The sequence below is a fragment of the Eptesicus fuscus genome, chromosome 12 (genome assembly GCF_027574615.1).
Source record: "Eptesicus fuscus isolate TK198812 chromosome 12, DD_ASM_mEF_20220401, whole genome shotgun sequence".
Classification (NCBI taxonomy): domain Eukaryota; kingdom Metazoa; phylum Chordata; class Mammalia; order Chiroptera; family Vespertilionidae; genus Eptesicus; species Eptesicus fuscus.
In genome coordinates, this window is record NC_072484.1 from 36,997,115 (window position 1) to 37,023,135 (window position 26,021).

The 26,021-nt window shown below is 47.6% G+C and overlaps 1 protein-coding gene across 3 annotated transcripts; it reads right to left on the reverse strand.

The window, feature by feature from the left end:
• Positions 1-3,090: 3,090 nt before the first annotated feature.
• On the reverse strand, positions 3,091-12,553 carry GHRH (growth hormone releasing hormone). Of its 3 annotated transcripts, XM_054724279.1 has the most exons (6): positions 12,450-12,553; positions 7,499-7,599; positions 7,090-7,194; positions 5,562-5,681; positions 4,215-4,324; positions 3,091-3,222 (listed from the first exon to the last, which is right to left on the reverse strand). In XM_054724279.1, the coding sequence occupies exons 1-6, from the start codon at positions 12,546-12,548 to the stop codon at positions 3,131-3,133; spliced, it is 627 nt and encodes a 208-aa protein (XP_054580254.1). In that variant the 5' UTR covers positions 12,549-12,553; the 3' UTR covers positions 3,091-3,130. The 3 variants fall into 3 exon arrangements, with proteins under 3 accessions (XP_054580254.1, XP_054580255.1, XP_028013753.2); XM_054724280.1 differs by lacking the exon at positions 4,215-4,324 and having other exon boundaries at positions 3,132-3,219; XM_028157952.2 differs by lacking the exon at positions 4,215-4,324 and having other exon boundaries at positions 3,132-3,222.
• Positions 12,554-26,021: the final 13,468 nt, after the last annotated feature.

The following is a 26,021-nucleotide window of genomic DNA, read 5'->3' on the forward strand; positions in this document are numbered from 1 at the left end:
AGGAGAACCAAGATGGCGGCAAAGGTAAACAACTAAACTGCCGCCTCGCACAACAATTTCAAAACTACAACTAAAAGACAAAACGTCTACCACCCAGAACCACAGGAAAGCTGGCTGAGTGGAAGTTTTACAACTAAGAAGGAAAGAGAAAGGAGCACAAACACTGAAAAGCTGAGGTATGGAGGCATGCAAATCTGGCTGGTGGTGGGCGACAGGGCACGCGTCTTTTTTTCAACCCGAAGGGAGACAAGCTCCCGATCACTCTGAAATCCAGTTTCTGGGGACACGCGGGGGACCCAGACGCCTATGGGGAGAAGCTGGACTGTAGGCCATTGGGTTGGAAAATGAGAGTGATTCTTTTGCAGAAGTGCGCCCAGAAATCATTGTTTACTGCGCTGGAGCGTGGGATGCGGGGACTTGGAAACGTGGAAAGGCAGAGACAGCTGACGGCAGCCATTGCCAGTTTGCCACGCCCTAGCCTAGTGACGGCCTGAGACCCCTCCCCCCCCCCCCCCCCCCCCCGCCCTGCCCTGAGACCCCGCCCCGCACATTCTACAAACCCGCCCAGGCTCCACACAGCGGCTTTTGCATATAAATGGCCTGTTCTGTGGAAGCTTAACCAAATAAACTGCAGCTCCATTCAGACTGCTCCAAAACCACCAAACCCCAAGCAAAGAGGAGAAAACTAGTTTTTGCTGTAGCTCCTGCTGGGTGGCCTCAGACAGTAGCTGACCTGCACCCCATTGGAGATCCAGACACTAGTGTATCTAGTGGTCGGTGTGAGACGACACCAGATTTCAACTACTCTCATAAGGGACGCATTCAAGAGGCAGACTCAATGAGCACCAAAGACCTACTGGAACAAGTCCTGCCCCATAAACGTGTCTCCAGCACAGCAATTCTTCCGTTATAGACACAGCGGGTCCTCACAGCCAATTGGCCTGGAGGTCAATTCCTCCCAGTGACACCAACAGCAATCAAGACTTAACTACAACAAGGTTGTACATACAGGCCACAAAGGGGTGCACCAAGAGTGTCCACCTCAGGTAACTGGGAGGCTGACCCATTGAACCAATAGGACAAATAGTACACAGCAGACTGGAGGAACGCAAGAATCAAGTCAAAGATTTGGAATACAAAGAGGCAAAGAACACTCCTCCAGAGAAGCAATAAGAGAAGAGAATTCAGAAAGTTGAAGATAGTGTAAGAAGCCTCTGGGACAACTTCAAACGTACCAACATCAGAATTATGGGGGTGCCAGAAGACACTGAAAACCTATTTGAAGAAATAATTACTGAAAACTTCCCCCACCTGGTGAAAGAAATAGACTTACAAGTCCAGGAAGCACAGAGAACCCCAAACAAAAGGAATCCAAAGAGGACCACACCAAGACACATCATAATTAAAATGCCAAGGGCAAAAGACAAAGAATCTTACAAGCAGCAAGAGAAAAACAGTTACCTACAAGGGAGCACCCATACGGATTATCAGCTGATTTCTCAACAGAAACCATGCAGGCCAGATGGGAGTGGCAAGAAATATTCAAGGTGATGAATAGCAAGAACCTACAACCAAGATTACTCTACCCAGCAAAGCTATCATTTAGAATTGAAGGTCAGATAAAGAGCTTCACAGATAAGAAAAAGCTAAAGGAGTTCATCACCACCAAACCAGTATTAAATGAAATGCTGAAAGGTATTCTTTAAAAAGAGGAAAAAGAAGAAAAAAGTAAAGATAAAAATTATGAACAACAAATACATATCTATCAACAAGTGAATCTAAAAGTCAAGTGAATTAAAAATCTGAGGAACAGAATAAACTGGTGAATATAATAGCATCAGGGGCATAGAATGGGAGTGGATTGATAATTCTCAGAGGGAAAGGGGTGTCTGTGTGGGGGGTACGGGAAGAGACTGGACAAAAATCATACACATATGGATGAGGACAGTGGGGGGGGGAGAAGGTAAGGGCAGGGGGTGGGTGGGAACCTGGTGGAGGGGAGATATGGGGGGGAAAAAGGAGAAACAATTGTAATAATCTGAACAATAAAGATTTATTAAATTTAAAAAAAAAGAAAAAGAAAAAGAAAATGTACTCAGAATTTGACCCTATCTCAGAGTGACTTTAAATGCAGGTCCGATCAGGTCATTCTTCTGTTTGAACTCTGTGATGACTCCAGTCTCACCAAGGGTGAGGTCCAAAGTCCTTACCATGGCCTCGCAGTGTCCTCATGATCTGGCCTCCTGCTCCATCTGGGCCTCCTTTCCTTCCTCTAACACCTTCTTTCCATTCTAGCCACTCTAACCTCCTTATTCTTCCTCCTTCCCCGCTCTTGCCTCAGGGCCTTTGTGTTGGATTTTCACTCTGTATGGAATGTTCTTGACCCAGATATTCACAAGGCCAACAACCTGCTTCCTTCAGGCCTTTTTACTCAAGTGTTACCTTATCAATGAGGCCTTCCCTGACCACTACACAGCACAAGTATACATTATAGATAAAATAATGCCCTCCAGCATTCCCATCCCCTTAAATATTTATCCTTTGTAATTGCCACTATCTGACATTCTATATTTACTTGTTTTTGTTATTCTTCCCCTAATTTGAATGTAAATTCAGGGGCTTTGTCTGTTTGTTTGTGACTATATTCCCAGTGCCTGGCACATAGTAGGTACTCTATAAATATATGTTGAATGAATAAATGATACTGCTTATAGATGAACAAGTCATCAAATGAATGAAGGATGAGTTTGGCCCAGAGTAGAAGAATATGGTTAAGGGGCTGGTTCTGAGCTGTACTGCCTTGGTTTAAATCCCAGCTCTCTCCTTGTTGGCTGTGACCATAGCAATTCCATTAATCTTTCTGTACCTCGGTTCCTTGTCTCAGTAATGAGAAGGGTGCCAATACCTCTCTTTGGGCTGTGTGAGGAGCATATGAGATTCTAGGCATGCAGCTGCCCAGGTGGTACTGCCCAGTCTGGTAAAAGTTAGTTATTTTTTTATTATACCATGTAATACCACTTTGGGAAACGTAACTATGTAAAACACATACAAATTAGGTGGAAGATTAAAGAAAATTGAACTGCAGACCAGGATAGGGGAATTTTATTGTATTTATAAATGAAAAAGTAGGTCAAAAATTAAATAGGATGAACTGGATGCAGTTGTGTTTTGGCTCCAGGCAGCATAAAACACAGGCAGAATCTTCATCCTTGGGAATTCCTGCTGCAGGAAGAAAGAAAAAGCTCAATCATGGGGACTGAAGAAACGGCAGGTTAGGGCATGGACGGTTGAAACCAGGGTGATGGATGTTCCAGTGTTAAGACTGTCTGTCTGGGTCCCAAAAGGACCTCATTCTTGAGAAGAGAGCCCTTGTGCACTGTTGGTAGGATAGTAAATTGGTGCAGTCACTGTGTAAAATAGTATGGAGGGTCCTCAAAAAGTTAAAAATAGAGCTACCCCATGACTCAGCAATCCCCCTTCTGGGTCCTTACCTGAAGAAATCCAAAAAATGAATTCAAAAAGATATATACACCCCTATGTTCATTGCAGCATTATTTACAAAAGCCAAGCTATGGAAGCAACCCAAGTGCCCATCAGTAGGCCACTGGATTAAGAAGAGGTGGTACATATACACAATGGAATATTATTCAACCATAAAAAAGAATGAAATAGTACCATTTGCAGCAACATGGATGGTCCTAGAAGGTATTATACTAAGTAAAGTAAGTCAGACAGACAAAAACAAATGCCGTAAAATAAATGTTAAAAAGAACCTCATTGTTAGCCCCAGTTCTGCTGATCTTCCGCTGAGATCCCAGGCTGATCACTTCCCTTGAAGACACCTTCCGGAACACACATTCACCATATCCCTTATGTCTCTTACCATTTATCACAATTAAATAATCCACTGTATAAGTACTTGTTTAAGTTTTGTCCGTCTCACTGCATTATGAATTCCATGAGAGCAGGGACCACTGCTGTCCTATTCCCTGCTATTCACTCAGCTCAGAGACTGGCACATAAAAGGCATTGGATGTTTTTACGGGCCAGGAGGACAGACAGATCTGCACCTCAGTTACTTTACAGGGCTGTTAGGTGGACAGCAAGGGTGGTGGGTGCAAAAGTGTGCCATCTGCCAAATCATTCGACTCTGCACTATCAAGGTAGAAGAACTTACTCTTATTTTATGTTTTCCCAGGCCCACCAGTTGATACCCTGGTATTTGCAGCAGTTGAGCTGGAGGGGGAACAATGGCCATAGCAGCCTCCAGGCCCCTTCCTGCTGCTCGGTGAATTTGAGCTCTGTGAAGCCTCTGGCTTTTAACCTGCAGGAACAAAGCCTGCATTCTTAGGACTTGGCCCTCCTTGGGGCCACTCCACCCTCCTGGGCCTTGTGGGAGCCATAAAGCAGGTGAATGATGACCTAATCCCAGCAGGAGAGGCACAAGGTAGGCATTATTCTTAGAGGCATTAGGGACCTTAGAGGTAGTCGGTGCTAACCCCCTCCTTTCACGGAGGAGGAAACTAGGCAGCCAGCTTGCTGTGTACAGTGAATTGGCTGCCGAACCAGACCTGGGGCTCAGGTGTGCATCCTGCCTCCCAGCCTGGTTCTCACCCCTCCTGCCGCTGCCCATCAGCCTGCTGCTGCTTGTATCTCCACAGGACTGAGGTTGGTGAGATCTCTGAGCTCTTGGTGTCTAATTAGGTTGGAAGGAAGGTAAGGGAGCACATGGAGAGTTCTGTTGGGAACTGGATTTGCTTAATAGGTCCAGAAGTGCCTGGCAAAGTCATGCTGGGACACATTTGTGCTCACAGTTGAAAATCAGACTAAAAAATATAGCCGAGTTTCTCCCAACAGTTGTGTCATTCTTGGGAAACAGTTCGCTAAGTGGGCTTCTTGTGAAGAACTGAAGAGAAGCAGCAGGTCTCGGTTGGGCCTACCAGTCCCTGACTTGGAGCCAGCTGCTGTCCCTTTGCCTCAGTTTTCCTCCTCTGTAAAATGGGAAAGCTCATTCCTCATCTTCCCTGACTCCCAGTGGGAATGTGAAGGGCAGTGAGATGGGGTGTCATTCCCATCTCTCCCCCGCTTGAGTGCTGCACACACTAGTCTACCTGAGGGTGTTGGGAGGGGCTGGTCTTCCCTTGACTTTATAGTTTTGTGAACTTGGCAAGGAACCCAGAGCACACTCTCAGATCACGCCCAACAGAACCGCCCCAACACTTGTTAACATTCAGGTTCTTGGGTCCTATCCCAGAACGACTGGGTGAGTTATGTTTTTGGACACAGACGCTGAGCCCAGCCTCTTGCTACACAGGAGGCACAGCAGTGGATAAGATCCAGTCGCTGTCACACATTTTCTCCCCTTCCTCCAGTTCCTGATCTGTGTCAGGAGGGCTTGGCAGAGCCCCATGCTTTTGGAGAGGAGGAGATTCTTTCCTCTTCCTGCTGACTCTTGGGGAAGGAAGCTTTGGAGCTCCCTAGATATACATATACACACATGTGCATGCACACATACACATACACATACCCATACATACATTTACACATGCATGTATTCCCACCTGAGCTTCTGCGACAGGGCCGCCAGGATGCTCTCCAATGCCATCTGCTTTTGGTCTTCCCACATGCTGTCCACCTGACGCCTAAGCCACACCTTTGCTCCTTGCTCCTGGTTTCTCTCTCTATTCCATTAGAAAAAGAGACACAGCTGAGGTTGCTCTTTGGGTAGGACGTGGAGAGGCCTGGGAAGGGCCAGGGCAAAGTGAGCAGAGCAGGGTGTGTCCCTGTTCTGATATCTGGTATCTAATCCAACTGAATTAGATGTAGCAACATTTAGGAAGGCAGTATACATGTAGTGAAGAGTATAGACTCCAAAATAGACGTTTGCAAAATAGCTACCCACAGATTACTTATTAATTGCAAAAGGGAAAATATTAACTTTTCTCCCAGCAGACACCATGTTAACCAAGTGATCAAAGTTATCACCAATACTGAGACAAATGGACCTCATGTGTCTCCTGAGACAATGCACTGAGAAGGACACTTCACTTCTGTTGCACACTCTGACTCTAATCATGAGGAAGTATCAGGCAAGTCCAATATGAGAGGCATTCTATAAACAACTGGACTTTACTAAACAAATTCGTCAATGGCATAAAAGACAAGAACTGTTCCTGATGAAAAAAACTGAAGAGCCATGACAACTAAGTACAACCCATGATCCTGGGTTGGATCCTGAAAGGACATTTTGGGATAACTGCTGACATTTGAATAGGGACCCTAAGTGATAATTATACTGTGATTAAGTAAGAGAATGTTCTTTCATTAGATATTGGGAGATACCCATAGTGGTATTTAAGGGTAAAGGGTCATGATGACTGTAATTTACTCTCAAGTAGTTCTGCAATAATAATAATAATAATAATAATAATAATAATAAGTGTGTTTGCATGTGTATGTATAGGTCTATATCTAACTACAGCTATAGAGTAAGCAAATATGATAAAAATGCTAGAAATTATTGAATATAGGGAAGTGTATGTGGAAGTCCTTTGTACCATTGATGCAACTTCTCTGTAAGTTTGAAATTTTTTCAAAATGAAAACTGAAAAATGTACGGGCTGTGGAATTAGGCTGCTTGGGTCCTAGATCTGCCACTCTTTGGGGTGTGTCCTTTAGAAGCTACTAATGGCTCCAGATGATGAGGGTAAGAGTCCTACTTTATAGGGTTGTTAGAGCAAGTAAGAAATGAGGAATAATGGCTAACAGTTCCAAGGGCTTACTGTGTCCAGCACTGTGCCAAGTGCATGTAAATATCCCAACACAGCCTTTGTTTCTGGCACAGAGTAACGGTCTACTGGTAACTACCATCAGTATTGTTGCTGTTGGAGCCCAGCATAGGGAGAAGCACATGACAAGTGTTCAGCAGTCATTTAATAGCTAGAGGTAAGCTGAGATTTGACACTGGGGTCCTTCTGCTGTGCTAGTCCAGAAATGACAGATGTTTTGCAGAGGAAGAAACCAAACTTAGTCCCTCCAAACTCTGATGCAGTTACAGTGTGGAAAGAAATTCCCAGAACTTCTGCTTACGCCTGCTGCCTGCTCATGATGTCCTGGAGCAGCTTGCGGGCAGACAGCTGGCCCAGCACCTTCCGATAGCTGTTGGTGAAGATGGCATCTGCATACCGTGGCATCCTATGCGGGAGGAGTCAAAGGTCAAAGGGTGGTGGTGGGCCCAGGTGAGGGGACAGAGGTGGCTGCATTCATTAGGTCTCTGTATCGCCCTTTTCCCTGTTCATCCCCAGAGAGAGCTGGAACCTGGGCTAGACAACCTCTTTGGAGCTCAGAGTCTGTCCCCCTCCCAGAGATGGCATGGGGGTTGCCCGAGGAGATGGCGGAGGCCACCTGATGGCTGGATTCTGCATCCTCTAAGCACCCCTCCTCCAGCAGGTGGTTTTGGGGTGGCGGAAATCCAGGCCCTGTTGGCAGGACCGCTTACCTGAGGGTCGGGGAGTGTGAGGAGCAGTGGCAGCCACCACTGAGGGTTAGGACCATGAGGAAGAACACCCAGAGCGGCATCCTTCGCCTTTGTGGTGGCACCTGGAAAGCGATAGGAGGGGAGGTCAGATGTAGCCATAGTCACAGGGATGCCCTTTGCTGGCGGGGCCCAACCCTAGGCTTGGCTTCATGCAGGCCTTGGTCCTTGTCCTGTGGAAGAGTGGGGTAGGAAGAAGAACCCAGACTCTGGAAGTCAGACAGACCTGGGTTCAAGTTATGCCTCTGCCAGTCACAAGTTCTGACCTCATTTTCTCCATCTGTAAAATGGGCATGATAAAGCTATCCTGCTGACCTCATAGGGTTGAACAGAAAATTAAAAATAATGGTGAACTACCCCTTCCTGTAAGGCATTATACATGGAATTCAAGCCTCAGCAAGGGATAGGGAAGGAGCAATTACCTTCCCTTAGTCTCTCCTAAGTCACTCCCCACCCCCCTGTGTGGCACTGACAGTACTGAGCGGGTTAACAGTTTAGTCTCTGAGTCAGACAAATTTGAGTCCATATTCAGGCTCTGCCACCACTAGCTGTGCATCCCAGGACAAGTGACTTCTCCTTTCTGGGGCTCAGTTTCCCTATCCATAAAATGGAATCGATAACTTTACCTACTGCATAGGGTCCTTGTGAGCATTGGATGAACCAAGGCCCCTGCAGTGTGGGAAATTCACCACAAACTTTTGCTGAGCTGATCTAATATCAGACCTGCTCAGGTGGTCTGATTAGGCATGGGCTGTCTTGTTTTTGTGTGGAGCTGGAGGGAAGGGAAGGCTATAAATCTTGCTCTAGAAGCTTAGATGTCACTGAAGAGTTTGAGTCCTGAAAGAGACCAAGGAGCCTGGGGAGCTTGTGCAGCAGAATTATCTCATAGATCACGTAATTACCCGTAATTGGGGCCTGCTGACACGGTACTCTGCAATTAGAGGAAGAACTGGCAACAGGGAAAGAGCCCTCCTCTTTTTCAGCGGGAGGGGGGGCGGGGAGGTGCCTTTGCTGTCAACCCAGTTCTGCCCTGGTGTGACTCAGTCACCAAGGAATTGGGTCTTTCCATCTCCCATGGCTCCCTCCCCCCACTTCAGTAGGATATCCACTCCATGGGGATACAGACCCATCCAGAAGCCTCACCAGCCCCCCCACCCCCCAGAAGGCAGGACCCCACCTTTCCCACGGTTACCCCATATTGCTCGATTTCCTCCCTGGCCCTGCTTCAGAGCGAGTTCACTCAAGCAGGTTCAGCAGTGGCAGGGTCCACCTTCCTGTCCTGGGCTCACTTGCCCTCTCAGGGCATCATCCCCCTTCTCCCAGACACTGGGTCCTGAGCACGCATGGGGTAGCTCAATGCGGGCGGATCCCCACACCCACCTCCAGAGCTGGAGGGAGCCACCATCCAGGCCTGTCTTCAGCCCCTTCTTGATGTGTACCCTCCCTCCACCCCACCCCAGACAATCCTCCAGTTCCTGCTCAAACACTCAGTGAAAGACAGGAGCTCACTGCCTCTAAGCAAGTCTGTCCTATTTCGAGGCGGCTCTTCTTGTTAGGAAGTTTTTCTCATGGTGTCAAGTCCAAGTCCCCTTATCCTGCAAATACTTGCTAAGCTTCTCTTAAGGACTGGGCTAGAGAAAAGATGAGAACAGGGCATCTGCCCCTGAGGGCTGCCCTTTGATATCCACCTGCCATGCCACCCAGCGCTCCTGCACCTTCATCCACGCGACAAGCCCCTCGGATGTGTTTTGCATCTAACTTAGGCCTTTGATCCCCAAAGCAAGGACCTTCAGTCTTCTGTCCTCCTCAGCACACTTTCCGTGTGGCTGCCCTTTGCTAACCTGAGTCCACCTCCAGAGTTTCCTAAGCAGGGAGACCTTTGGAGGCAAGGAGAGCCCCTGGACACAACCACGGCCTTTTCCGTCTCCCAGCTTCAGCCTGGGCTTTCCTCTTCATTGTGGATCTTTTATTTTATGTATTTATTTATATTTTAAAATACGTAGTTATTGATTTCAGAGAGGAAGGGAGAGGGAGAGAGAGATAGAAACATCAATGATCATAGAATCATTGACTGGCCACCTCCTGCACGCCCCCCCACTGGGGATTGAGCCTGCAACCCTGGCATGTGCCCTCACCCGGTATTGAACCATGACCTCTTGGTTCATAGCTTGATGCTCAACCATGGAGGCACGCCAGCTGGGCTTTTTGCTGATCTTTTAAAGACCTGAGCACATCTATGCCCCTAACAACCCCACTCGCCTGTACAGAAGTCCTTGCCCGCCCCCCACTCCCTCCAGAACAAGCCAAAATCCCTGCTTTTGGCCTAAGGTGGGCCAAAATCCCGCCCTTGGCCTCCTCACCTCCTGCCCCTTCTCCAGGCGCTGGCACAAGTGGTTCTCAGCCCCTGTGCCCTCCTGGCCTGCCCAGCCCACCTTCACCTTTGCCTTCGGGGCGATCCTCATTTTATAGGAAATGAGGAAATGAGCCCGGAGAGGAGAGGGCCTTTACCTATGGTTCTCCACCGAATTAGTTTCGGTGTGTGCACTTCAGAATGGGCCTCGCAATTCCCAGGCCACCTGATTTCCTCCTGTTCCGCTGGGCAGCCTCCCAGATACAATACCCTATTCACAGCGCTCCCCATTCACGGGGCGCTTCAGAATTCCTCACCTGCAGGTGGGAAAGGGGTCTGAGGAAACAGGAGAGCTTTTGCTCTTTGTCACTGGTCTCTGGGGAAGAAAGGGGAACAAACAGGAACACCTGCTTGGTTGGCCTGTGCTTACACTCAGTGGTTTAGGGCAGGGGTGGGGACCGTCCGGCCCATGGGCCATAAAGGCCCATAAGATCATTTGGTCTGGCCCTGCCAAGGCATTAGGGGTAAGTTAATTAAATGTTTACCAAATATAGCAGGCTCAGCTCCGGTGGCTCAGTGGATAGAGCATTGTCCCATGGACCAAGAGGTCCCAGGTTCAATTCCTAGTCAGGGCACATACCTGGGTTTGAGTTGCAGGCTCCATCCCCAGTAGGGGGTGCGCAGGAGGCAGCCAATCAATAATTCTCTCTCATCCTTGATGTTTCTATCTCTCCCTCTCCCTTCCTCTCTGAAATCAATAAAAATGTATTTTTTAAAAAATATATAGAGAAGGCTAATTTTTAACTTGATAATTTTGTATGGCCCATGAGTGATGTTATAAATATCCAAATGGCCCTTGGCAGAGGAAAGGTTCCCCACCCCTGGTTTAGGGAGTAGAAAATAACCTGGTAAGAGGGCAGACTTTGGGGGACAAGTCATAGTAAATACAGTAACCCCTTGCTCATTCAGAATGAGCAACTATGTAGTCTGGTCAATCAAGAGGCACAGCATCTGCCATAAACCAAGTGCCCCAGGGGTGGGCCAAGACACCACTGTGCCCTTTGGGCTGTGAGAACCCAACCCATGGGGTTGAAAATCCCATTGGACAGAGATGGGAAACAATAAGAATTGTCCAGCTTATGCTAAGAGTAGAACAGAGCTTGCATCACCAAGGATAACATAGCTGTGGACAGACACATTCCACATGATCAGTCTAAAGAGCTAGATTTCACTGATTTAAGTGTAGCACGAATCCAACAACATCATCGACAACTCCTTGATGTCTCCAAAGCATTTTAGAGTTTATTATCTGTCATTATGAGGATCAGTTAGCTTTCCGCACTGCTTACAAATGAATTCTATTATATAATTCTATTACATAATTCTATTATTAAATGAATTCTATTATATATTAGATATATATGAGGTCGTCTGGATTCAGGTAAATGGGCACTTATCTACATCAGGTGCCACCTTTCGCCAGCCTTCATGCCACCAATGCCGTGAGAATTCTGCAGAAGTGCCTTTAGCTAATGACAGAGGTCAGGTCTCAAGTGCCCAAACCAGCAAGACCACTTTTCAACATCTAAGGAGAAAATATTTTACCTTTCCTTTTCTTTTTCTTTTTTAAAATATATTTTTATTGATTTCAGAGTGGAATGGAGAGGGAGAGAGAGAGACAGAAACACCAATGATGAGAGGGAACCACTGATGGGCTGCCTCCCGCACGCCCCCCTCCCCCACTGGGGATTGAACCCACATCCAGGCATGTGCCCTTGACCGGAATCAAACCTAGGACCCTTAGCCTATAGGCCAATGCTCTATCCACTGAGCCAAACCAACTAGGGCCTTTTACCTTTCTTAATATATTTTGTATTTTAAGGACCCTGGTCCAGTTTATAAACTGCTTCACCAATAGTGCTCCAAGTCTTAGGAAATCTACGTTTTTCATGAGGAATTGTCACCCAAGAGAGTGACACCCCACCTCCTTTCAGAAAGGGTTTGAGGTGGCTTATGATGAAAGACACAAATACTTCAAGACCATTAAAGCAAAGATCGGGAAATAAGCATGAGGGTAATGGAGCACTCCAAGGGCAGGTAATTGTGTCTAAAACCTAGAGGAATGATTGCGGCTGCAATTGAGCAAGAAAGCGAAATGTTATCAATTTCCAGGCAATTATGTTGAATCGGTTCTGAGCGATCGATGCGCGGTATTGATTTGCACCGCCACTTGGCTCCTTTCCGACCCATACGGAATCCTGTTGACAGGAGAATGTAGCCAGCCCACGTCTTGCCCCAGAAGCCTGCCTACACACACTTAAAGGAGACCTCACCGCCTCCACAGACACCTCAAGACGTCTGTCCGCCTGCCAGTTCTCCATGGGTGGAGGTGCCGCACATCCCGGGCAACCTCAATATGGTGCCAACCATCAAAAGCAATGTACTCACCCGACCACGGCAAAGGGCATGGTGGTAGGCCTCTTTGACTTGGTGTTTCTGAGTCGGTGAGAAGGTCAACTTTCATGCTCCCATCCAGCCCAGCCCCTGGGAACAACCCCCTCTCACCTGCGATGTGGCAGGTCTCCCTCTGCTACGAGGCGCTGCTCCAGTTCCACGGACCTCAGCTCGGCGTTTGCTTCCGTGGCTGCGCAGCACTGCCATCATTTATACCTTCATTTTCCTAAGTGTTGTCAGCGTCAGAGAATCAATTACTCACAAGTCAACCAAAGGACCATTTTTAGCATCGCACTGACAAGCCCGAACAGGGGAAAGAGGTTCGCCCCTTACAAATCGAGACTCAGATTGGACTCCCCCTTATTCTCTGAGTGAGTGGACAGCGTACAAAGTTATAATATGATTCCAGGGAGAACAGAGCGTCTAGTACTGCTACTCCAGTAATTGGAGCACTCCTTACGGTGAAAACACCAAGCGCTCCTTTACCTTCTGAGATCAATGTGCCTTTTAAAAAGTTCGTGCAGTTTTGTTTTGTCCGTGTGCAACTTCATTTGACTTTAGGGGAGTCAACATTATAGCTAAGTGTTTTTCTTTCCTTAGTAGGAAAGTTGTTCGCCATCTCCCTTGTCGTCCAATTATCAAGATTTCCCTCTATTTGACTTACACTCGCTGTGGTCCCCGGCTGGTGGAGGCAGCTCGCCCGGGGAGCATCCGTCGACATGTGTCAAGGCAGCCAAGTTGGTAGTTGCCTCAGAGCTGTGTGAAGTGAGAGGAAAGGGATGGGAAATCCTGGGAGAGTTGTCGTGCTTCCAGATTTCTCTAGCCTGTAGCTGAAGGATCCTCGGAAAAAATGGCATAAAAGTGTGCGAGGCAGAGACACTGTTTTCCCTTTTGGCTGTTGTGGAGGGCCCTAAGCTTCAAATACAGAGACCTGCTGACCCGCCTGTATCTGTCAATCACGACCTCTGTGACCTGAGCAAGTTATTTTTACCCTCCAGGCCTCCGTTTCTATACCTGGAAAGTCCAGAGGTGGCAGACAACGGCAACTCCCAAACTTTAAAGAAAGTAACACATCCCTTTCTTTGGAAATCTTCTATGGAGGCGCAAGATAGAAAACAAATTTTAAAAATGAATTGGGCTGCTCTGGTTCAAGAGGGAGGAGTGAAGACTCCCTTTGCCGGTACCTAAGACACCCCTCTGGGTCACAGTTAGAACCAGTGGTTTCTGAAGGAACCTCCTAGCAATGACATTTGATGGTCCTGCTTTATAGCCTGCACTGAGCCATGTTTTTGGTGCAGAGAAAACATGGGCTGTTCCCCCATAGAATCAGGGACTGAGTGGCATGTCACACTGCCAGTCTGGACACGAAGTGGTCAGGCCAGATCCCCAGGGATTAAGAGTGGGCTGATGGCCGAAACCGGTTTGGCTCAGTGGATAGAGCGTCGGCCTGCGGACTCAAGGGTCCCAGGGTTCGATTCCGGTCAAGGCATGTACCTTGGTTGCGGGCACATCCCCAGTAGGGGGTGTGCAAGAGGCAGCCGATCGATGTTTCTCTCTCATCGATGTTTCTGGCTCTCTATCCCTCTCTCTTCCTCTCTGTAAAAAATCAATAAAATATATTTAAAAAAAAAAAAAAAGAGTGGGCTGATGGGTCACAGCAGCAGGTGGCAGATGGTATAGTTGGGAGGCCCCAGGCCAGTGGGCTCTGTTATATAGCTGGGAAGTATGGCGTTATCTCAGCAAATGCAAGGTGGGGACCACATAGAGCCAGAATGGACACCAGGCCAGAGTGCAGATGTAGGACACAAGGAGTTGCCATAGGAATCAGAATTCAATGTGGCAGATATTACACTAAGGACTTCATGCCTGATCTTAGTTTTCTCACCTGTGAAATGGGCTGTTGAGTGCAGATTAAATGTAACAGTTCATACAGTATAAGCCTGGCTCAGAGTCAGTTTCATAAACTAGCTCTTATCACTGCTATTATTGTTGTTATAAATGAGGAAACAGAAGTACAGAGAGGTTACCCACTTACCCACAGTCACACAGCTGGGCAGTGGTAGAGTCAGGACTCAAACAATTCAGTGCCCCATACCAACCTGATGATTTCCTAAGGTCCTTCCTTGGTCTACCCATTCTTCTTCTACCCTTTTTTTTAAAAATAACTTTAACACTTTTATTGAAGAATAATTCACATACTATGCCACTGTTTGAAGCTATGGTTCATTGAGTTCTCCTAAGTTTACATACCTGTGCCACCATCACCACAATCCTGTTTTAGAACACCTTCCATCGCCCCAAAAGTTTCCTTCAGCCAATTTGGTGTCAATTCTCACTGCTGTCTCCAGTCTCAGGCAACCACTGATCTGCTTTTTGTCTCTGCTTTGCTAGAGAGTTCACAGAAATGGAATTACGTAGCATCTCCTCTTTGGTGTTAGGCTTCTTTCACTCAGCCTAATGTTTTTGAGATTCATCCATGTTGACTCCTGTGTGAGTAATCAGTTCCTTTTGGTGGCTGAGCGGTATTCCATTGTATGGACGTACCACAGTTTTTTACTCATTCACTCTGCTGGGCATTGAGGTTGATTCTAGTTTGAAGCTATTATGAATAATGCTGCTATGAACATATGTATATACTTTGGGTGGACATATGCTTTCTTTGCTTTTGGGTAGGTACCTAGGAGTGGAATTGCTGGGTCAGTGAAGATTTAACCTTTTAAGAGACAGCCAAAGTATTTTCCAAAGTGGCAGTGCCATTTACATGCCCCACAAATAGTGCTGAAGAGCCACCCCCCGCCCCCACCAGTTCTTAAATAAGCATTTATTTCTTCTTTCCGCAAACACCTATTAAGCGCCTACTTAGGCTCACCCAGAGTCCATCTCCAGAGGCCTGGTCTCATTTCTGCTGTAAGGAGAGTGGGTGGGCCTTTTCTCCCCTGAGTGGCATTTTCTTGTGTGCTAAGAGGAAAGTGGCAAGCGCTTGGTTTCAGAGAGCTTCAGGAGGCGGCATGTGAGGAGCTGAGGAATTACCTCGGGCAGGTAGACCCAGAGAGGGACATAGGAATGGGGAGAAGGGCAAAGACAGTGAAGCTGGTAGAGCATTAGACAGGAGCAGAGAAAAGCCTAAAACAGGAGGCAGGACTTTGGGTGGCAAATGGGTTTGGATTTGAAACTCAGCTGTCATTTGCAAGCTGTTTGATTATGGCAAGGTGTTTAATCTCTCTGAGCCTCTGTTACCACATCTGTACATGGGGGTGATAATACCTGTCTCCCCATGTTATTGTGAGGATCAGAAATATGCATGTAGCCTGGCCAGTGTGTCTCAGTGGTTGAACGTGGACCCATGAACCAGGAGGTCATGGTTCAATTCCCGGTCAGGGCACATGCCGGGGTTGCAGGCTCAATCACCAGTAGGGGGCGTGCAGGAGGCAGCCGATCAATAATTCTCTTTCATCGTTGATGTTTCTATCTTTCTCACTTCCTATCTCTGAAATCAATAAAAACTTTTTTTTTTTTAAAAAAGAAATATGCATGTAAAGTGTCTGCTACATCTGGCAAATGGTAGGTGTTACTCTAGTTCTCATGGTCAGCGCTGAGCTCTGGAAGCCAGTGGGAAGGAGGGCTGGGAGCCATCTTGGTTGACAAGCTTTATTTGCAGGTTTAACCCAGCGTTAATTAGCCATTGTGCCTGCTTCTAGGGGCTGGGGGCTTGAGCTGTGGAAAGAAAGCGCTCCAGAGAAAGGCAGGGTTTAAAAGGCCCCAAAAGGCTAGGGCCGTGGGGCTCCAGGGAGAGACAAGCCGAGCATTTGTGTTGCAAATCTCCAGTGTGTTGGAGCCAGCCATTCAAAGAGGATGATGCTCAAGGCAATAAGCACGGGGGTGGGGAGGGCGGAGGAAGTCCACAAAGGGGGCCTGTCTGAGGGCCTCAGACCCTGCTTTGTGAAAGCTGCTTTCATCACCCTCCCTGGACGCTGGCAGCATTCCCAGCCTGAGGCCACCGTGCAGGGAAGGGGGGGGGGCCTGGACCCCAGACTCCCAGGTTCCCCTGACCCCGCCTTCCAGGCCTGTTTTTATGGGCTCAGCAGCAGCCCATATCACAGGAGTACTCAGGCGTGCTGTGTAGAGTGAGGATCCAGGGTCCCAGTGGCTGGCCTTACTGCGGGGGTGGGGACACTTTTCTGCCAAGGGCCATTTGGATTTTTACAACACCATTCTCGGGCCACACAAAATTATCAACTTAAAAATTAACCTGCTACCTTTGAGCAAACAATTAAATCACCCTTAATGCCTTGGGCCATGGGCAGGGCCAGACCAAATTATTTCTCGGGCTGTATAGGGCCTTATAGGGACCTCGGACGGGACATTCCCCACCCCTGTCTTACTGGGTAGCCTCAGGCAAAGCCATTTGACTTCTCTGAGCCTCAGTTTCCTCTTCTATAAAATGGGGCCAATGAGGTTCCTTTCTCTTCCTTCACATCCTACCCAAGCACAAGGGCCTGTGATTGGGTGGTGATTCAGAAGTTCATTTCTTTCTGGAAAAGTCTGCATTTGCGAAGATCATTAGAAGAGCTCTTTTTAAGAGGTGAAGTTGATTGTACTTAGTGAATCAATTAAGTGACTCTGGGTTGATTGGAAATGTTACTCCCTTATTTAATTTAATTTTCATTTTATTATTTTTAAAAATATATTTTTATTAATTTCAGAGAGGAAGAGAGAGGGAGAGAGAGATAGAAACATCAATGATGAGAGAGAATCATTGATCAGCTGCCTCCAGCACGCCCCCACTGGGGATTGAGCACGCAACCTGGGCATGTGCCCTGACCGGAATCGAACCCGGGACTCTTCAGTCCACAGGCTGAAGCTCTTTCCACTGAGTCAAAGCAGCGAGGGTGTTACTCCCTTATTTTAAACAGTCACCTTGCTTGGCATCTTCGGGGCTGCCCTGAGTCAGTCATTATCAATGTTAACCAGGTTGTTTTTCTGGGTTGGTAGACGCAGTGCAGGAGCCAGGCATGCTGGCACAGGAAGGCTGTCCCCAGCCGATCCTTAGAGCAACCTTTCCCTGGTAAAGATCCCTTTAGATCCCACCTCTCCAAGGAGCATCCCCACACACTACTCCTGTTGCCTGGCCTGGCCTGTGATTGACGGATTTTATACGTGGAAGAGTCTCTTTTCCTGAGACTCTTGGGATATCTGAGACCAGATCTGATTTCTCTCTGAGCATCTAAACTTTCTCCCCACCCCCACCCCCACCCCCAGCTTTAGTGAGGTGTCATGGACATACATAAAGCTTTCTAATCAAGGTGTGGTCCCTAGACTAGCAGTATCAGTATCACCTGGAAGCTCGTTAGAAATGCAGACTCTCGGGCTCCACCCCAGACCAATTGAATCAGAGGCCAAACCCTCTTTGTTCCAGGCTTCCAAAGCAGTGATTTCAGCCGGTGAGCCGCAGGAATTTTTAAAACATGCAATGCCTGACTAGTCAGGGGCACTAATCTCTTTTCCCTTAGATTGTTAAAAAAAAAAAAAACAAAACCCACAAAAAAACAAAAAAGACAAGAGCCAGCACAACAAATAGCTGTCCGGTGTGAAGGAATCAAAATTATACCTATTATTCCGTCAGATGGGTAAAAGCACGTTTTTGGTGTGCCACAGAATTTTAATAATTAGTTCATGTGTGCCACGAGATGAAGAGGGCTGAAAGTCGCTGTTCCAAAGGCGTGGGGCACCTGAGACGGGTCTCCGAACGCCCTGTGGGTCTGTGCCGAGGGAGGGCGGCCGTGGAGGCAGGCAGCCGGCAGATGTCGCCGCTTCCCAGACATTGGCGATGTCAGGCTTTGCTACGAACGCCAGAGGCGCCACGTGCCCCGCTTTGTTCGCTGTGAAATCCTGGGAGCACCGAGGGACCCAGGCCAGTTACAACTATCAGGTCACCCTCTCCTCCGCCACCGGCCCCCTCATCTTTCTCTGCCCAGTTCCCGCCCTGGGTTCTGAGCTATGTTTCCAGATAGGGGAGTCTGTGTGATCCCTAAGCTCAGCTCCTGCCCCAGGATCCCTAAGAGAAAACTCAGTGTATGGAGCCTGCCTGCAGCCCAGCTCATCAGGCAAGAACATGGTGGCACTGTGAGGAGGCTCCTCTTCCCACGTGGAGTCTGAGTTGGAGGACCTTCGTGATAACAGACCTGCAGACCCAGGGAGAGGCAGTTCCCATTATTTGAATGGGAAAACCCCAAAGGGTGCGTGGGACTCTGGTTTTCAGTTTCCTGCCTGAAACAGGAGCCCAGTGTCAGGGGCCAGGTTATGGCTTCACTTCCCCTCTGTGGCTATCGTGCAGTTAAGCCTGCTGCGTTACCTACGGATGCAGCAAATCTGGGCTCCAGGGTCAGGGCCAACGAGTCCTCACTCCAAACTCGTAGCAAAGTCACTGGAGTTTCCCTCCAGGGCCAAGGCTCCTAGTCTAGCCACATCCTCCGGGCTGTTCCCCACTCCGCATCGTTTGGTCTGGGAACCCCCAGGCCACAGAGCAGAGCAAAGATCAGCTTCCAAGCTCAGCACCACCTTGGAGGTGGAACTCTCCTCTACACCCCAGAATCCATCCCTAATTCAGGGCTGAGACCCTGCCTCCTGCCTAACTTGTGTCACTCCAGCCCCTGGGTCAGCCCCACGCAGCACCCCCCAATCGCTTACAGCCCTGGTCGGCAAACTGCGGCTTGCGAGCCACATGCGGGCTCTTTGGCCCCTTGAGTGTGGCTCTATCCACAAAATACCACGGCCTGGGCGAGTCTATTTTGAAGAAGTGGCGTTAGAAGAAGTTTAAGTTTAAAAAATTTGGCTCCCAAAAGAAATTTCAATCGTTGTCCTGTTGATATTTGGCTCTGTTGACTAATGAGTTTGCCGACCACTGGCTTACAGGATTCTAGTTGTCCTGATCACAGCAGTAAACCAGTAACATTCCTAGATGATTACTATGTGCAGGTCACATAACATCTGTGATCTCATTCAATAACCATAAAGGTGAGGAGCACAAAGTGATCTCATCTTACAGGGCAAGAGGCTGAGTGTGGGAGCCATTGGGTAGCTTGTCTAGCCTCATGCAGACAGTGAGCAGGGAAAGCCAGGGGTAGAAGTGGCACTTGTCTGTCTCTGGACAATCCCTACTGCCCTGGAGCAGTGCCACCCCCGCATAGCCTCAGTGTCTTAAGGCTGATTTCAGCCAGCTCCTCACAACGGATGTGAGATTCCCCTTTCAGCACTACCATAGGGTCTCTGTGGACCTTACAAGATGGAGTGTTACATGTAATAAGTGAGCAGTTCCCATGGCCGAGGCCAGGGAAGTTGTGTGGCAAGATGGCACTGTACTTTTCACATGCACTCATCGTGGCAATAATGACATTTCTAATTACCATCAGAACTTTGGTGATTCCACCAGTGGCTCTGGAACCCAAGGTCCCAGGCTCACCTCCGACCCAATTCACACGTCCTTCAGGTTAGAGATGGTCTCAGGCATGCACAAGCATTCCAGAATATTAGTCGATGATGAAAATGCATCATTAATTTATTTACTCATTTCATCATTCAGTCACACTTTCGTCTATCCTTAGATAATGCATCCATCGGACATCAATGAATAACACCTGCTGGGTGCCAAGCGCTATGTTTAGTATCCAGGAGTTGAGAAATAGTAAGATGCAACTCAAATTAGTTGGTATTTATCAAGTGCCTGCTGGGTGCCATTCACTGTGCTGACTGAGGACTCCAGGCAGTCTGTGGATTTACTTTGATGGAGATGTCATTCTAGCTATGAAGGCATGCTAGCAAACACATAATTACATACAGTGTAATACACATGTTCGGTAACAGAGGTGTGAGCCAGGTGCTGTAGGAGCAGAGTCGGTGGAACATTTGCTCTGCCAGGGAGCAGGAAAAGCTTTGCAGAGGAGATGACATTTAAGCTGGGCCTTGAAGAAAGGGGAAACGCTAATACAGCATGAGCAGAGGCCTGGAGGCATAATCAGTGCATGGCAAGGTGTTTCATGTGGCCAGACTGAGGGTCTCAGGCTTTTGTGTACATCGGGCCTGGACCCCTAGATTCAGTTGTCTGGGATAGGGTCCAGTTTTCTGCATTTTTAAAATTTAATTTACTAATCTTTTTTTTCCCAATCACAGTTGATTTTCAGTATTATTTTATATTAGTTTCATGTACACAGTGTAGTGGTTAGATAATTATATAACTTAAAGTGATCCTGTTGATAAGTCTAGTACCCACCTGGCACTATACATAGTTATTACAGTATCAGAGGCCCGGTGCACGAAATTTGTGCACTGGGGGAGGGGGGGGAGGGTCCCTCAGCCCAGCCTGTGTCCTCTCGCAGTCTGGGAACCCTCGGGGGATGTCCGACTGATGGCTTAGGCTGGAGGGAGAGGGCCTAAGCCATCAGTCAGACATCCTTAGTGCTGTTGCAGAGGCAGGAGAGGCTCCCGCCACCCCCGCTGTGCTCACCAGCTGTGAGCCCAGCTTCTGGCTGAGCGGTGCTCCCCCTGTGGGAGCGCACTGACCACCAGGGGGCAGCTCCTGTGTTGAGCATCTGCCCCCTGGTGGTCAGTGCACATCATAGTGACCGGTCGTTCAGATGTTCGGTCAATTTGCATATTAGCCTTTTATTATATAGGATTATTGACTATATTCCCTATCTGAACTTTACATCCTTGTGACTATTTTGTAACTGCCAATTGTACTTTTTAAAAATATATATATATTTTATTGATTTTTTTTACAGAGAGGAAGGGAGAGGGATAGAGAGTTAGAAACATCGATGAGAGAGAAACATCGATCAGCTGCCTCCTGCACACCCCCTACTGGGGATGTGCCCGCAACCAAGGTACATGCCCTTGACCGGAATCGAACCTGGTATCCTTTAGTCCGCAGGCCGACGCTCTATCCACGGAGCCAAACTGGTTAGGGCCAATCTTTTTAATACATATCCCATTGTGTAAATGTACCACACCTTCTTTACTCACTCAACTATTTATGGGCACTTGTGTTGCTTCCATATCTTGGCTATTATAAATACTGCTGCAATGACATAAGGGTGCATATATCTTTTTGAGTTTCTTAGGATATATACCCAGTAGTGGAATATATCTGGGTCATAGGCAGTTCCATTTTTAATTTTTTGTTTTTCCATAGTGGCTGCACCAGTCTGCATTCCCACCAACAGTGCACTAAGATTCCCTTTTCTCCAAATCCTTGCCAATACCTATTTTAATTGATTTATTGATGACAGCCATTCTGACAGGTATGAGGTGATATCTCATTGTGGTTTTAATTTGCATTTCTCTGATGATTAGTGACATTGAGCATCTTTTTATATGTCTATTTGCCATCTGTATGTCTTTGGATAAGTGTCTATTTAGGTCCTCTGCCCATTTTTCAAATTGAATTGTTTGTCTTATTGGTGTTGAATTATATGAGTTCTTGATAAATTTTGGATATTAACCCCTATGGAATGTATCTTTGGTGAATATCTTTTCCCATTGAGTAGGTTATCTTTTCATTTTGTTGATGGTTTCCTTTGTTGCACAAAACCTCTTTAGTTTGATGGAGTCCAGAGTTCTGCATTTTTAACCAAGACCCCAGGTGATTCTGATGTGGGTGAGAGATCATGGTCTGAGGAATCTTGGGCTTTACTGGCAGGAAATGTAGAAGATGATTCTGGAACAATATATGAAGGCCAAGCTGTGTAGGGTGTCAAATGCTGTGCTAAGGAATTTGGACCTTTTTTTCCTCAGTGGAGATAGCGCCTAGGAGGCTTTCAAGCCCAAGAATAACAGTTTTGGAAGGAGAGTTTTGCCAGCAACCTGGAGGGGTACTGGAACGGGGAGCGGCCTATTACAAGGCTTTTACAGCTGACCAAACCCACGGCCCTGGCAGCCTGAGCCAAGGTCAACCAAGGAAGTAGCAGGAACACTTGGGGGTGGATTTGAGAGGCTCTGGAAGATGGGACCACAGATCCGAGTAGAGGAGGAGGGGGAGGGGGAAATGTTGAGCTCAAGCTGACATTTCCGGTGGGGCCTTAAGGAGTGGTCAGATACTTCGGTTGGGGACAGGTTGGAGGAGGAACAGTGAGCTCTGATCTGCATGTGGTGGGTTTTAGGACGCACAGGACCTCCAGGAGAAGGTGGCTAACAAACAGTGGGTCCAGTCTGGGCCAAGGCACCGAGCAAGTGGGGAAACTGTGGGTGGACCCTTGGAGAGGACACATTTTCAAGACAGGTGGAGGCAGAATGAGCGGGGGGAAAAGGGCGGGGGGTGGGGGGAAGAAGAGCGAAGTGGAAAAGCAGGCTGTCTGTTACCAATTTCCCATTTCCACTTTGCAGATGGGAAAACTAGGGCCAGGACACGTAAATGGTTTGTTCTCTGTCACTGTGCTTGCCGGGGTGAAGCTGAAATTTCTAACCCAAGCCTATTTGGCTCCAGCCCCCACACTCTTGTCTCTGCAGAGACTCCAGGAGGCAAACCCCATCCCCAGGTACAAAGTCAACAGATTCCTAAGTTGGGGTGGGAAGGTGGGGCTGGGGAGGATGCAGCAAAAAGGACTTGCAAGAGGAAGGCCGTGGAGAACGTGTGGTAAGGGAGCACATTTTTCTTTACCTCCTCCCTCCGCCCCCCAGAATATTTTGAAGCAAATCCCAGACTTCACATCATTTTACCCATAAATATTTCAGTATGTATCTCAAAAAGATATGGGCTCTTTCTTTAACACAGTCACAATACCATTATCACACTTAAAAAAATCTAACAATCATTCCTATTAAGTCAGTCTATCGAGGGCAATTTGACAAGAACTCAGAATGGAAGCCGGGCAGGCTTATCTTGAGCGGGTATTGTCACCAGGCCATGATAAGGAATTTAAATTTTCCCCAGATAATTGCAGTGATGGTGAACAGGGGATTGCAAAGGAAGGAGCTCTGAGAAGCTTGTCGGGCCCTGGAAAGGAAATGTTATTAAGAAAGAAAGAAAGAAAGAAAGAAAGAAAGAAAGAGAAAGAAAGAAAGAAAGAAAAAAAAACACTCCGAAAGGTTGGCAGAGTACAAAAGGAAAGAATCTTCTTTCCGACTTCCCTTTTCCTCACCCTCAGCCTTTAGTCATACTGTGACAGAGGAACCAGGGCTAAAATGAAACCAAAAGGATAAAAATAACACAATGAGTAGACGTTAAATGCAATAAAACAGATTTATGGGGCTCGTCTCCCACCAAGGCTTTCCAGACTGCTTATTTCATAGATAAGGACTGTTACGTGACTGCTGTTTAGACGGTTAGTTTCCTGGTTTATTAACTAGACTCTGCCCTTCCCTGGAGCGTCAGGCAGCCTGGTTCCTAGGTCCAGTGCCTCTACACGCTTGTTTGCGACCGTGGTCACGTTATTTCACCTCTCTGAGCTGATCTGCAACATGAAAGTATTAGGCCGCACGAACTCAAAGTCCCCTTAAAGTTCTGAATTCCCTGCTTCAGTGAACACCTAATGAAATGGTGCTTATCGTCTGGAGTTTCCACGGTGTTACCAGGATTTCGTTTGATGTTACCCGGTGTCTGCAGAACGCTTGGATAACCTCCACGAAGGATGCCATGGAGATGCCCCACGTCTATTATGCAAGTTCATGCTTCAGAGTCACCCTGGGTTGTACTTGGCCGGACCCCTGGAGGAGGTCCAGCGGCAGCTCCACGTGAGCTCCCAGGAAACCAGCCGTGGATGGAGCGCAGATGGAAACTGCAGGAGCCATTCCCAGATGGAGCAGGTTGCCTGAGGCCCAGGAAGCAAACTGTAGAAATAAGTTTAAATGACAGCCCAGTGTGCGTGTGTGTGTGTGTGTGTGTGTGTGTGTGTGTGTGTGTGTGTTCAATGGCAGGTAAAGGGGTTGATGGCAACCAGGGATTTGGGGCTGAAACGGATGGGGGCTGTGAGAAGCTGATGGATCACGTGTCCATATGTTGCTGGGACCCTGGGCCTGGGCCTGGGGTGCTGCATTCGAGTAGAATCTTAAGCACTGAGGTTGGAGGGGAGCCAGAGGAAGACACACAGGAATGTGAACCAGAAAAGGTAGGGGAGAAACAAAACATACCCCATCCTGGGCCAGAAGAGACGAGCAGCCCTTCCCACAAACCGTGCCCCTGACCCAGCCCCTCGCCGTCACGTAGGAAGGAGAGGATGCGGTGGCTCTCAGTTCCAGCTGCCCTGATTTCTTTTTTTCAGTTCCTCCAAGGTGCTCTGCTCTTTCCCATGACAGTGCTTTTTCTGGAGCTGTGTTTTCTGCCTGGAAGGCAACCCCCTTCTTCGGGTCAACTTCTGCTCAGACCTTAGCTCAAACCTGCTGCCTCCAGGAAGCGCTCCTTGGCCTCCCTGTCTAAGACATAGCGCTCCATTTTTAGGTCCTTATTCAATTAAATATTTTTTAAAAATAGCACTCCTCACTGGCATAATTTTTATGTATTTATGTGACTTTTTAAATTTGTAATTTGAAATAATTTTAAGCTTTCAGAAAAGGTGCAAGAATAATACAAAAAACTCCCACATACTCTGCCCAGAATTCAACTATTGTTAACATTTTGTCACATTCTCTCTCTATATACAGACGTATATGTAATATAGTTTATGTACGCATACATATATAGGTAATATAATACGATATAAGATTGTTATTTTGGGGGGAATTATTTGAGAATAAGTTGCAGACATCTTTTAAATTTATTTATATTTATTTAATTTATATTTTTAATCCTCACCCGAGGATATTTCCATTGCTTTTGTAGAAAAAGTGGAAGGGAGGGAAGGAGAGGGCGAGGAGCAGGAGGAGAAGGAAGAGGAGGAGGAAGAGAGAGAGAGAGAGAGAGAGAGAGAGAGAGAGAGAGAGAGAGAGAGAGAGAAACATCGATGTGAGGGAGACACATTGATTGGCTGCCTCCTGAACATGCCCTGGCAGGGGCCCCGGAACAAACCTGCAACTGAGGTACATGCCCTTGACCTGGAATCAAACCTGCAACCCTTCAGTGTGAGGGCCAACACTCTAACCACTGACACACTGGCCAGGGCAAGTTGCAGACATCTTGCTCCTTTACCCCTAAATACTTAAACATTGTTTCCAAAGAACAAGATCATTCACTTACATAACCACAGAACGATTAAACTGTATGATTCTGTGAGTAACGTCTGTCTCCTTTTACTTAAACACAGGCTCTATGAGAGCCGGGGCCACTCTTGCTAACTGCCCCATGTGTGCACCACCTAGCATAGTGACTGGTAGATAGTTGGTGCTCTTACGAATATTTGTTGAATGTACAAGAAATCCTGAATTTGGAGAGACTTGTTACCAATGTTGCATTCTACCCTAGCTCCGAGCTTTCTCACTCGGCATGCAGTGTGTATTGGATGGGGTTGGACGTTCCGACGTGTCTGCCTGTCTCCATTTCTGTGGGGAATCGGGATCCCACTGCAGCAAATTATAGTGCCTGAAGATTTGGCTTCTGTCATTTTCAAATCCTTCCCAGCCAGCTCTGCCAGTCTTGACTAGCAGCTGCCTTTTTCTGGCTCAGTAGCACCTGTTGGTCATCACACCCAGTTAATTGGTCCCACAAGAGATTTCTGGCAAAGACAGCTGGAATGCTGGCCAATCTTCTCCTGCAGTTGC

What these genes read in the sequence shown, in the direction of transcription:
- GHRH (XM_054724279.1), bottom strand. Translation starts at nt 12,548, where the DNA reads ATGATGGCAGTGCTGCGCAGCCACGGAAGCAAACGCCGAGCTGAGGTC. An exon ending in GGAGACCTGCCACATCGCAG is followed by an intron (nt 7,600 to 12,449) that starts GTGAGAGGGGGT and finishes ATCGCTTTCCAG; the next exon opens with GTGCCACCACAAAGGCGAAG. An exon ending in GCCCTGTCGCAGAAGCTCAG is followed by an intron (nt 4,325 to 5,561) that starts GTGGGAATACAT and finishes TTGTTCCTGCAG; the next exon opens with GTTAAAAGCCAGAGGCTTCA.